General features: G+C 37.8%; 1 protein-coding gene across 5 annotated transcripts in view; it reads right to left on the minus strand.

The window, feature by feature from the left end:
- Positions 1–614: 614 nt before the first annotated feature.
- The window catches only part of LOC106871809 (putative mitochondrial pyruvate carrier 1), a 70,444-nt gene continuing 58,867 nt past the window's right edge, over positions 615–12,191 (minus strand). For all 5 annotated transcript variants that reach the window (XM_014918458.3, XM_052970173.2, XM_052970174.2 and 2 more), the window contains exons 4-5: positions 1,657–1,789; positions 615–795 (exon numbers count right to left, since the gene is read on the minus strand). In XM_014918458.3, coding sequence (XP_014773944.1) covers positions 744–795; positions 1,657–1,789 — 185 coding nt within the window. In that variant the 3' untranslated portion in view covers positions 615–743. The remainder of the gene's footprint in view (positions 796–1,656; positions 1,790–12,191) is intronic.

A 12,191-nucleotide genomic window follows, 5' to 3' on the forward strand; every position in this document is an offset into this window, starting at 1 on the left:
GTCTCATGCAATTCGTTTTAAAATTCCTGAGTAGAACTTATTATTATTACCTGCGCCTTTGAAACTATTTTGAATGGTAAATTTAACTTTGGCTTCTATTAGATAAGGATAAACTATTTATTACTGTTACTAAATTTTCTACAGCCACCTTCACATTCCATGACTACCATTGGGATCAATCAGGTACTGGACAAGGATTCTGGATTATTTTTCTGTTTTTTTTTTACTTAATTTTTGAGAGCAGTTGGGCTCGTTTTTAGTATTCTTGTTTGTGAGAGCAGTTGAGTTTGTTTCAGATATTCTCATTAAAAATCACCTCTGGCTAATCGATGAGAGGACGTTGGTGTTGCTTTGGCAGAGGTTTGCATTCTCTGAGTGCTCTTGTTTTTAATGTAATGTGAGAGAGTGTGTTTGCATTGTCAGCATAGAATTGTCTGTTGATCCAAGATATTGAGTATATAGAGATTGAAAAGAATAGTAGATAAAAAAGATCTTTGAGATGCCATTTAGGAACTGTTGGATCTAGGATGTTATGTTGCTAAATGACTCTCTTAACAACCAGACAGATGAATAGAATAAATGAGTGCTACACAGAAATTAAGTAAACACAATAGTTTAACAATAATATTTTATGTATTAGATACAGCAAAACAAATATAAAATCATAATTAGAATATAACAGAAAACAAATTTCTTCACTATAAATTATAATTTTAACATTAAGTTCATAATTACAAAAATTATCAGTCAGTATTAATCAGTTCTTTCTTCTTCGATGACTGGCCTGAAAGGTAGCTGTAAAAATAAAAACAAATTAAATTTTAATTGAAAATATCCCTGCATTTGTTCTTTTCATTAAAATTAGGAATTTTGTTGTTCATGTCGGCAAAAGTTAGTAATCTGTTTAATTTTGATTGCCTATACAATCAGCTAATAGATTTTAAATATAAATTCTCTTTCCACTAGATGTCTATATTATGAGACTTGTAACTTTTTGATATGTGTGTGTGTTTATAGGTCTCTCTTAAAACTGAGCCTCTAGTAATCTGTCTAAATTAGGGATTGTTTTTAGCCAATAATACCATATTTGGTATTATAACATAGTCTGCTTCAATGTGTTTCAATGAAAAGTCTATAAGTTGGTAATAAGATATCATATGCACTAAGCAACATCACTTCTAATTTGCTTCAATAATCTAAAAATTCAGTTAATAATTAAAGAAATTTTTTATTTGATTGAACTGGACAATTGCAACATAATGTTCTCAGAGTGCCTCATTTACTTTAACAATGAAGTATCAAAATCATATAGAATTGAGTTTAGGTGTAAAATAGGACTTGACATAGATGATCAAACCAATTCTTAAATGATACTGAGTGCAAACTTTATTAGCAACTATGTGTTACAACAGGGCACATATCTTTGCTTTGCAAATGCTGCTTAGTGGATAATCGATTTCACTCATATTTCAAGATTGAGTATTTACTGCTAAAAATAATTCAGCTGTAATGCGTTATCCAGCAATTTGCAAATTTAAATATTCAAAAATGCCTTCTCAACCAAACTAGCATAGAAAATGGATACTGAACAGAAAAAGAAAGTTTATAAATTCAGTTAAATAAACTAAATTAAATTAAAGAAAAAAAAAAACTTACAAATGATTGACAAATCTTGTTCCCTGGGTCAGCTGTGCAGAAACATTGGTAAAATGACAAGCAAAGAGAAGAAGATTTCTGGGTTGAACTTTCCAGGCAAATCTCATAAAAAGTAATGAATAAATTGTGAGAGCTGAAAATAAAAAGTTGTTTTAAATACACAAATGAATATTTCAGTGTATGTTATTGAAAAATCTTACCTAGTGTTATCTGGATAAAATAATTTTAGTAGTGGTTATTATTGCTATTTTTCTAAGTGATTTCTCTAACATTCTGACTGTTAATGTCAAGTGTCTTTCAGCAATCAAGAAAGTTTAACCTTTGTTGCTAAGGTGTGCCTTAATTTTTACACTATATTTTGATTGCAGGAGAAATACCTAGCCAAAGATAAACCTCTGTACCTGGCTTTCGTTGACATGGAGAAAGCTTTTGACAGGGTCCTCCACTCCCTTATCTGGTGATCAATGAGGAAACTAGGGATAGATGAATGGTTAGTGAGAGCTGTGCGAGCCATGTACAGGGATGCTGTCAATAAGGTGAGGGTTGGCAATAAGTACAGTGAAGAATTCCGGGTAGAGGCAGGGGTCCACCAAGGTTCAGTCCTCAGCCCCCTCCTATTTATCATAGTCCTCCAGGCAATAACACAGGAATTCAAGACAGGATGCCCCTGGGAGCTCCTCTATGCTGATGACCTTGCCCTAATTGCTGAGTCACTATCAGAACTAGAGGAGAAGTTCCAGGTGTGGAAGCAAGGACTAGAATCGAAGGGCCTTAGAGTCAACCTAGCTAGAACCAAAATCTTAATAAGTAGGAAGGTAGACAAAACACAAACTCCTTCAGGTAGATGGCCCTGCTCAATCTGTAGAAAAGGCGTAGGTAGAAACTCCATAAGATGTACCCAGTGTAAGCTATGGACACATAAGAGGTGCAGCAATATCAAAGGAAGGCTAACTAGCAAGATAGTTTTTGTATGTGGCAGATGCTCAGGAGCAATAAACACTGAAAATGTGCAGAAAACAACCTTTGCCACATTCCAGGGAGAAAAACTAGAAGTAGTTGATAGCTTCCGTTATCTAGGTGATCAAGTTAGTAGCGGGGGAGGGTGCGCTGAAAGTGTAGTTGCTAGAATAAGAACAGCCTGAGCAAAGTTGAGAGAGCTCTTACCTCTGCTGGTGACAAAGGGCCTCTCTCTCAGAGTAAAAGGCAGACTGTATGACGCATGTGTACGAACAGCCATGCTACATGGCAGTGAAACATGGGTTGTGACTGCTGAGGACATGCGTAAACTTGCAAGAAATGAAGTCAGTATGCTCCAATCATCATCATCATCGTTTAACGTCCGCTTTCCATGCTAGCATGGGTTGGACAATTTGACTGAGGACTGGTGAACCAGATGGCTACACCAGGCTCCAATCTGATTTGGCAGAGTTTCTACAGCTGGATGCCCTTCCTAACGCCAATGGATGTGTAATGTCAGTGTGCATACTCGACAGAGTGTAAGTACCTTGAGAGAAAAACTGGACCTAAGAAGCATCAGTTGTGGTGTGCAAGAGAGACGATTGCGCTGGTATGGTCATGTGGCAAGAATAGATGAGGATAGCTGTGTGAAAAAGTGCTACACCCTAGCGGTTGAGGGAACCTGTGGAAGAGGTAGACCCAGGAAGACCTGGGATGAGGTGGTGAAGCACGACCTTCGAACATTAGACCTCATCAAGGCAATGACTAGTGACCGGGACCTTTAGAAATATGCAGTGCATGAGAAGACCCGGCAAGCCAAGTGGGACCATAATCCGTGGCCTCTGCCAGGAGTGTAGCCAGCTCACTTATTCATACCTTTACGTCATTGGACACTAAACTCTGCTTGTGAAGACCTGTTGGGGCAAGTGAAATCGAAATCGTAATTGGACCATATTCGATGACTGGCACCTGTGCCAGTGGAGCACTAACAGCACCGTCCGAGCATGATCATTTCCAGAGCAGTTGTCTGTGGCACGTAAATAGCACCATTTGAGTGTGATCGTTACCAGCGTCACCTTACTGGCACTTGTGCTGGTGGCACATTACAAAACATTCGAGCGAGGTTGTTGTCAGTGCCGCTGGACTGGCTCCTGTGCAGGTAGCATGTAAAAGACACCATTTTGAGAATCCAGCTGTAGAAGCTCTGCCAGATCAGATTGGAGCCTGGTGCAGCCATCCAGTTCGCCAATCCTCAGTCAAATCGTCCAACCCATGCTAGCATGGAAAGTGGACGTTAAACGATGGTGATGATGATGATGATAGCTTTCATGGCCAATTTTCAAGTCTTATAAGCATTCTATGTAAGAGAATTGTGTTCTCAACAAAAGTGCTTTTATTTATCTAATTGTTTTATGTAGGGTCTTGTGTCAAAACAGCTTCTTGCTGTAAACACACAATCAGCTAAAATAAAATGGGGCACTTAGAACCATACAGTTTTGAAACTTCCTTGAACTTGTAAATCACATTCATCATTAGGAGGTTACTCACAGCTCATAGGTTCCTGAGAAACTTAAGCTGAGAAACTTAAGCTGCATATTTTTTAAATATAGCTAATTGATTAGATGTAATGTGTTGTTTGATAAGCTTCTGGTTAAGGTGTTCAACTCTCTTATAGCCTAACTGCATTTGGCTCATATAAATATACTTAATGGATGATTTGTTTCTTTTTACTGGCTGTTATCATCATCATCATCAAATATCCACCTTCCTTGCTGGCATGGGTAGGTGTCACTAATTTAGAAGTATGTTTATTGACTAGTGTTACATTATTCCATTAATTTTTTTCACTATTTTGATGTTTTTAGGAAAATCTAAAGAATTTTTCAAAGTATACATTTTTTAACTGTCATTTTTCATTTGTGTGACATTTACCGTATATATATATATATATATATATATATATATATACCATAATGAAGATGCATTATCAAACTGGACTTGTCACAGGAAATGGAGAACAATGCATTTAGATCTCAGTATATCTAGCAGGACATCCCCTTCTTTATGCATGTACCTGATGTAACACAAACTACAAAGATTGATGCAACACTATTAGATGCATAAAATCCAACCCATAATGGATAGTTGCAGGATTGGTCGAAACAATTGTCATACTGAATAAAGACTAGTGCGAAATCTATCTTCTGTTTACTTCATCAATTACTATTATTTTATATATATCATCATCATCATCATCGTTTAACGTCCGCTTTCCATGCTAGCATGGGTTGGACGATTTGACTGAGGACTGGTGAAACCGGATGGCAACACCAGGCTCCAATCTAATTTGGCAGAGTTTCTACAGCTGGATGCCCTTCCTAACGCCAACCACTCAGAGAGTGTAGTGGGTGCTTTTACGTGTCACCCGCACGAAAACGGCCACGCTCGAAATGGTGTCTTTTATGTGCCACCCGCACAAGCCAGTCCAGGGGCACTGGCAACGATCTCACTCGAAAATCCTACGGGAGCCAGTCAGGCGGTACTGGCAACGGCCACGCTCAAAATGGTGCATCTCATGTGCCACCCGCACAAGAGCCAGTCCAGGGGCACTGGCAACGATCTTACTTGGTTTGCCGGGTCTTCTCACGCACAGCACATTTCCAAAGGTCTCGGTCAGTAGTCATCGCCTCGGTGAGGCCCAATGTACGTAGGTCTTGCCTCACCACCTCAGCCCAGGTCTTCCTGGGCCTACCTCTTCCACGGCTTCCCTCAACTGTTAGGGTGTGGCACTTTTACACGCAGCTATCCTCATCCATTCTCACCACATGTCCATACCAGCGCAATCGTCTCTCTTGCACACCACAACTGATGCTTCTAATGTTCAGCTTTTCTCTCAAGATACTTACACTCTGACGGGTATTCACATTGACATTACACATCCAACGGAGCATACTGGCTTCATTCCTTGCAAGCTTACGTATGTCCTCAGCAGTTACAGCCCATGTTTCACTGCCATGTAGCATGGCTGTTCGTACGCATGCGTCATACAGTCTGCCTTTTACTCTGAGTGAGAGTCCCTTTGTCGCCAGCAGGGGTAAGAGCTCTCTAAACTTTGCCCAGGCTATTCTTATTCTAGCAGCTACACTTTCAGCGCACCCACCCTCACTACTAACTTGGTCGCCCAGATCGCGGAAGCTATCGACTACCTCTAGTTTTTCACCCTGGAATGAGATAGAAGTTGAGTCATTCATTTCTATTTTTCCATGAAAATATAACTAACCTTTTTCAAAACATTATATCAACAAAAATAGATATTGGTTCTGAAGCCAACTTCTCTGTCCTCTTCCTCTAGCACTATCCCTAGCTTCATCTCCACTATGTCCACCACAAGATTCCCTACCATCCACCCCAACAATCCACTTCATTCTCCCCCTCTTAACACCAAACTTAATGCTATGTTCCATCTTCCACACCTGACAAAATCATTTCATCCAATGATCTCATTAGATCCCAATTACTCTACAAAACCTACATTTAAAAAATCATATACCGACTTTCAAATGAAGGGAGAGAATTCGAGACTTCCAGCTGACATTAGAGCCCCTAAACAACAATACTTGTTTGAAAAAGTGAATAACATCACATCTAGCCAACTTGAAGCTACCATAAACACCTATTGGATGAACATCAGCAAAGGCAGAGGATACATGGACACTATTAAATGCAGCTCCATCATAAGAAACAGTAAACTTCCTAAATGCATAAACCAGGACCAACTTAAAAATTAGCCATACTGATTCTAGTATTAACAGATCTTCTATAAATTCTTTTGCCTCCTATCTAAAAATCTCAAACCACTACTTCAATGCTTCCCAGGAGATGTTGAAAGCTCCACCAAAGCCATCAACAAACTGAGAAATCTCAACCCTTCCATACTTAGAAAAAATAACTACCCTTATAGCTTAGATGTTGTTTTCCTATGCACTTCTAACACCCCCACCCCATTATTAGCTTACTAATCAAACACATTGGCTCCTCTCACAACCTTAACTTGAGGGTCACCACTCCAGATAACATTGAACTGTTAACTACTATAATGAACAACACTGTCTTCCAGTCTGTTTACAAATAAATCTTTAGATGCCAGTGGGGTCAAGCTTGTCAGGTCTACTAGCCATCGCATACACGGACCAGTTAAAATGCAGGGTGCTTGATATTTGTCACTTCTGCACCTTTTTTCACTAAATATATAGATGACACTTTCATCATAAGACTCTCTTGCAAAGAGACCCTCAAATATACAAAATAAATAATATTGATGACTACATAAAATTTGAAGTGAAACACCCAAATAACACTGTTTCCTTATCACTGCTTGATTTCAGATCTTAAATGTGCATCACAATTCATCCCTACTCATGAGAGCCAAAACAACCTACATAAGAAATCAGATCCACAAGATATGCAATAAATGCAGTGAGGTAGAAAGCAAAAAGACCAGATCCATGCAATTCTAAAATGTCCTTAAGGAGAATGGTTATCCATGCTCTTTCACCAAATGCCAGGACATCATCAGACCAACTAAGAAAATCCATACATCCATCCATGCTCTTTCAACAAATGCCAAGACATCATCAGACCAACTAAGAAAACCTATACATTCAATAATAACATATGTATTTTTAAACTGTCACACTTTAATGGGAAAATAATGGCTGCAATTCACCAGGCAATCTGTAGACAAGATTGAATACACAGTTGGTACACCCTGTACCCTTTGTGAGGAGGTTTCTAACTAAAAATAGAGCAACACACAACAATGCCATATGCACATTGTCCAACTGCCCAATAAACAATGAAAATATATGTCTGCAGTCTTATGAGGTGTATAAAATCACATGTAGTATATACAATGAATCCTACATTAAAAATATTGTCAGACAAGTACACATCTGGGTTAAAGAATATTTCTATGCTAATGCTTCTTCTATCAAAAGTCTTCTACAAAAATAAATACCACACCCAAGATATCCAAGTTTTTGTTGGCTCCATGAAACACAAACTGGGAACTTAAGGATAAAAGAAGCCATCATTATTAGCAAAACAAAACACCATATTAACAATGGAACCAACAGCACACTACCATGCATACACTACAGAGTAGGAAAGCTTTGATTTCTTTTTCTTGAAGAGGTGTCTTAAGCTCAAATTATTGAAATGCAAGATAAAAGTACAAACTATTGACTTATCTTATTTTTATAACTCACATTACTTTGATTTTTCAAAAGCATCAAAACATTTAAGACAGAAGGATGAAAGAGGGACAAACAGACAGAAAATGAAACAAAACCAGAGAAGTTGTTTGTAAGATATTTTGTTACATCATTTTATATACGTTTCATTGGCAAAAAATGATTAGCCACATAACATAAGTTACGTAATCAAAATGAATTGTCAAATCTTCAGCAATGTGTAACCTTTATACATAACATTACTAGATTATTGAATTGTTGACAGAAATAGCTACACTGTCACTATCCCTACTATGATTATCTATAAGATAGTTATTTCTTTCAACAATTCAATAATGTTACATATAAAGGTTAAACATCTCTGAAGATTTAACAATACGTTTTGATTATGTAATTTACATCATGTAACTAATAATAATTTGTTGTTAATGAAATGTATATAATTTTCCATATGTACTCTGTTATGCCTGAACTCTAGGTTCATACTAAATGTTACCAGTACAATAATATATATGAATATATGTGGAGTTTTAAATATTGGTTATTTGTCATGTAATTTAAGTTTTAAACTGCACAGCATGTATATATAACTAAATACACACACTCACACACACACACCACACACATACATTTATTGATGTAAGATATGTGTTGCTTCTTATTCCTACATTTACATTTAAAAATAGTTTGGCTGTGGTATCCTTGGGTTGCAACTATTATTTCCTATTTGCTTACCCCTAGAAAATATGAAAAATGGCTAATCTTTGCTTCAAACCCCCAAAACATTCCTTTCAACACACAGCTATGATGCTCCCCTATTACTTCTGCTCATGATCATTGATGCACATATTGTCAGCCACTGAGGGACATGCTCAAGTGGTTATAATCAAGCAACTGACAAGCAAATCTGTGGTATTGAGCAGAATATTTGCTATAACAATATTACTGCTTCAGCAGTAATATTACAATTCAGTGCTGAATCTATCTGAAATGTAATGGAAAATAGGTCAGTTTCAAAACATTGATATCCAGGTTACAAAAGCAAAGTTTTAAGGAAATAGTAGTCTTTTCTTTTGAGTTCTCAATAGAAGCAAATAGGAAATAACACTTACTGACTAAAAACAAAAAAATTTGCTACACTGTTGCATTATATTTTCCTGGGCTGTAACTGCTGAGGACATACGTAAGCTCGCAAGGAATGAAGCCAGTATGCTCCGTTGGATGTGTAATGTCAATGTGAATACCCGTCAGAGTGTAAGTATCTTGAGAGAAAAGCTGAACATTAGAAGCATCAGTTGTGGCGTGCAAGAGAGACGATTGCGCTGGTATGGACATGTGGTGAGAATGGAGGAGGATAGCTGCGTGAAAAAGTGCCACACCCTAACAGTTGAGGGAACCCGTGGAAGAGGTAGGCCCAGGAAGACCTGGGCTGAGGTGGTGAGGCAAGACCTTCGTACATTGGGCCTCACCGAGGCGATGACTACGGACCGAGACCTTTGGAAATGGGCTGTGCGTGAGAAGACCCGGCAAGCCAAGTAAGATCGTTGCCAGTGCCCCTGGACTGGTTCTTGTGCGGGTGGCACATGAGATGCACCATTTTGAGCGTGGCCGTTGCCAGTACCGCCTGACTGGCTCCTGTAGGATTTTCGAGCGAGATCGTTGCCAGTGCCCCTGGACTGGCTTGTGCGGGTGGCACATAAAAGACACCATTTCGAGCGTGGCCGTTTTCGTGCGGGTGACACGTAAAAGCACCCACTACACTCTCTGAGTGGTTGGCGTTAGGAAGGGCATCCAGCTGTAGAAACTCTGCCAAATCAGACTGGAGCCTGGTGTTGCCATCCGGTTTCACCAGTCCTCAGTCAAATCGTCCAACCCATGCTAGCATGGAAAGCGGACGTTAAACGATGATGATGATGATGATAATAATATTGCTTAGATAGCTATTTTACTTTATAAGGAGTATTCTATATAAAACAGCTGTATTTTACAACAAATGCTTTTCTACCCAGCTAAGTTTTATGCAATATAAGAGGTTTCAATGGCTCACATAGATCACTGGGTTAATTAATAGTTATTTAAATAATTTACGTCAAACTATAAAACAACACAAATAAATTCAACCCAAAGAATAAATCAGATACAATACTGAATAAAAGTAATAAAGTTACACATAAAGTGAAATGCAAACTAAATGTACCATCTACAGAATGCATGAGTAAGGACGTTTCCATGCAACCCTTTAGCCTGCTAGAAACAGTAGATAAATATTCCACAAATTTCTGCCTACCCTCATAAAATAGTTGAATACACTAGATATAATATATGGGATGGCTACAGCTAAAAGGTAGGTCAGCTGATAAGGATCTGTTAGAGAAATCCATAGCAGCTGAATATGAGTACACCATGAAATAAAGTACCGAGTATGGAAACAATATGAAGTGCTGACTATGATGAAATAAGAAACAATTACTTCAAAAGATAAATATATTTCCAGAACTTAAGCACATTTATACAGATAACACAAACATAAACAATTCATAACAGATATTTCCTTTCTTGCATTCATAGACCTGAGTTAATTGAAACTCATAAAATACACAGCAACAACAAAACCAATTTCACCACGCATACAACACTGCAAATCTAAACATAGTGAAATACAACACCAATAGCCAAAAAGATACTTCTATGAAACTAAAGAATTTTTCCATCACACATGACATTCAGGTTGCTATTAGAAAACAAAATTACATGTATCCAGAAAGTTTGCTGCAGGAAAATTCGCCTCAGGATTTTTGGCCATAGGAAAGTTCACCATATAGGAAATTTTGCTGCAAGACAAAAGATGAATCGCTCCCCTTGGTATATAATCATTTCAACCAATCTTAATATATAAAGCTGAAGTTGTGTGTCTATGTGAAGCCTTTTTAAAAGTTTATAGAAATCTACATTTTCCACTTTTTCGTAAAATTTTTTACATCAATGGAATTTTCTCGATGTGAACTTTCCAGTGCAGTAATTAGATTTTTTAAATTCCGTTTACTTTGTGTGATTTAAGGGAGATTTAGCTGTTGTTTCTAGCAACTTTTATATTTCTTCCCTTCTACCTGGAACAGCATTCTTACACACGCGCTCAACTGAGAGAGAAAGTGATACATACAACGTCATAGATTAAACTTTCTTCTCAGTATTCTTTACCTATTTTTCATAACATTGATACGGAAAAACACACACAACCACACATACGTAATCTGTGACAACAACATACACATTGCTCCCGTTCTCTATCTCCCCCTCTTCCTCTCTCGCTCTCTCAAACGCATACACGTGCAAGTTAACACAATCATTCACGTTCATCAATGTGGCATAACTACAGAGTTGTACCCACTGACTTTGGAAGGTCATAACTTTCAGAAAAATGAATATTTTTTAATGAAATTTTCTATGCATATATTATTTATTATGTAGATTCCGAATATACAAATTTTCGGTGAAAGTGTTTTGGGAGGGGGGTGGGGGACAATTTTCGGAAATTCCACTTAAATTCTTCTTAACTTCCAGGAAAATGAATATTTTTTCGTGAAATTTTCTACAAATATACCTTGATATATGTACATTTCGAGCATGTAGGAAATTTGAAGGAAACAACTGCAGGTTATTTTTGAGAAGTGTTCCCCACTCGGTGGTGTTTCGGAGCAAGTCGTCCATATTTGTTTCATTTTTCTCTATTATGCGCGTATGTGCATCTGTAGATTTCTAATGAAGTAATAGTCGGTGAAGAGAAGCCGTCATAAGAAAAATTTTAACTACCTCTATTCCTTTCTCCCCCTCTCTCTACCTCTTCCTTTCTCGCTCTCTCAAACACATACACGTGCAAGTACACAATCATTCAGTAAAATAGAACTTATGTTCATCAATGTTTTGTAAATATACCACGATTTTCACTAGGGTGTTAGGGTTGGGGTTAGGGTCTAGGGTTAGGATTAGTGTTACGGTTACGGTTTAAGGGTCAGGGTTAGGGTTTAGGGTTTAGGATCAATGTTACGTTTCCGGTTTTAGGGTCAGGGTTAGGGTTTTAGGTTAATGTTAGGGTTAGTATTAGGATTAGGTTTAGGATTAGGGCTGGGTAATTGTGCGGGTGTTAATCTGAAAAATTACAGATATGTGAAAAGTACCGACCCTGCTACCTATTATGACTTTTGTTGTTCTGTTTAATATATACATAGATTATGCCTCCAAAGAAGAGAGTTTGCTGGGGAAAGAAAGCAACCGGTTTAAAATGACAGCAACAGACTGCAGCAATTCACCACATTCCAGAAACTACTT

This window comes from Octopus bimaculoides, chromosome 8, assembly GCF_046866305.1.
Source record: "Octopus bimaculoides isolate indiv1 chromosome 8, ASM4686630v1, whole genome shotgun sequence".
In the NCBI taxonomy this organism is placed as follows: Eukaryota; Metazoa; Mollusca; class Cephalopoda; order Octopoda; family Octopodidae; genus Octopus; species Octopus bimaculoides.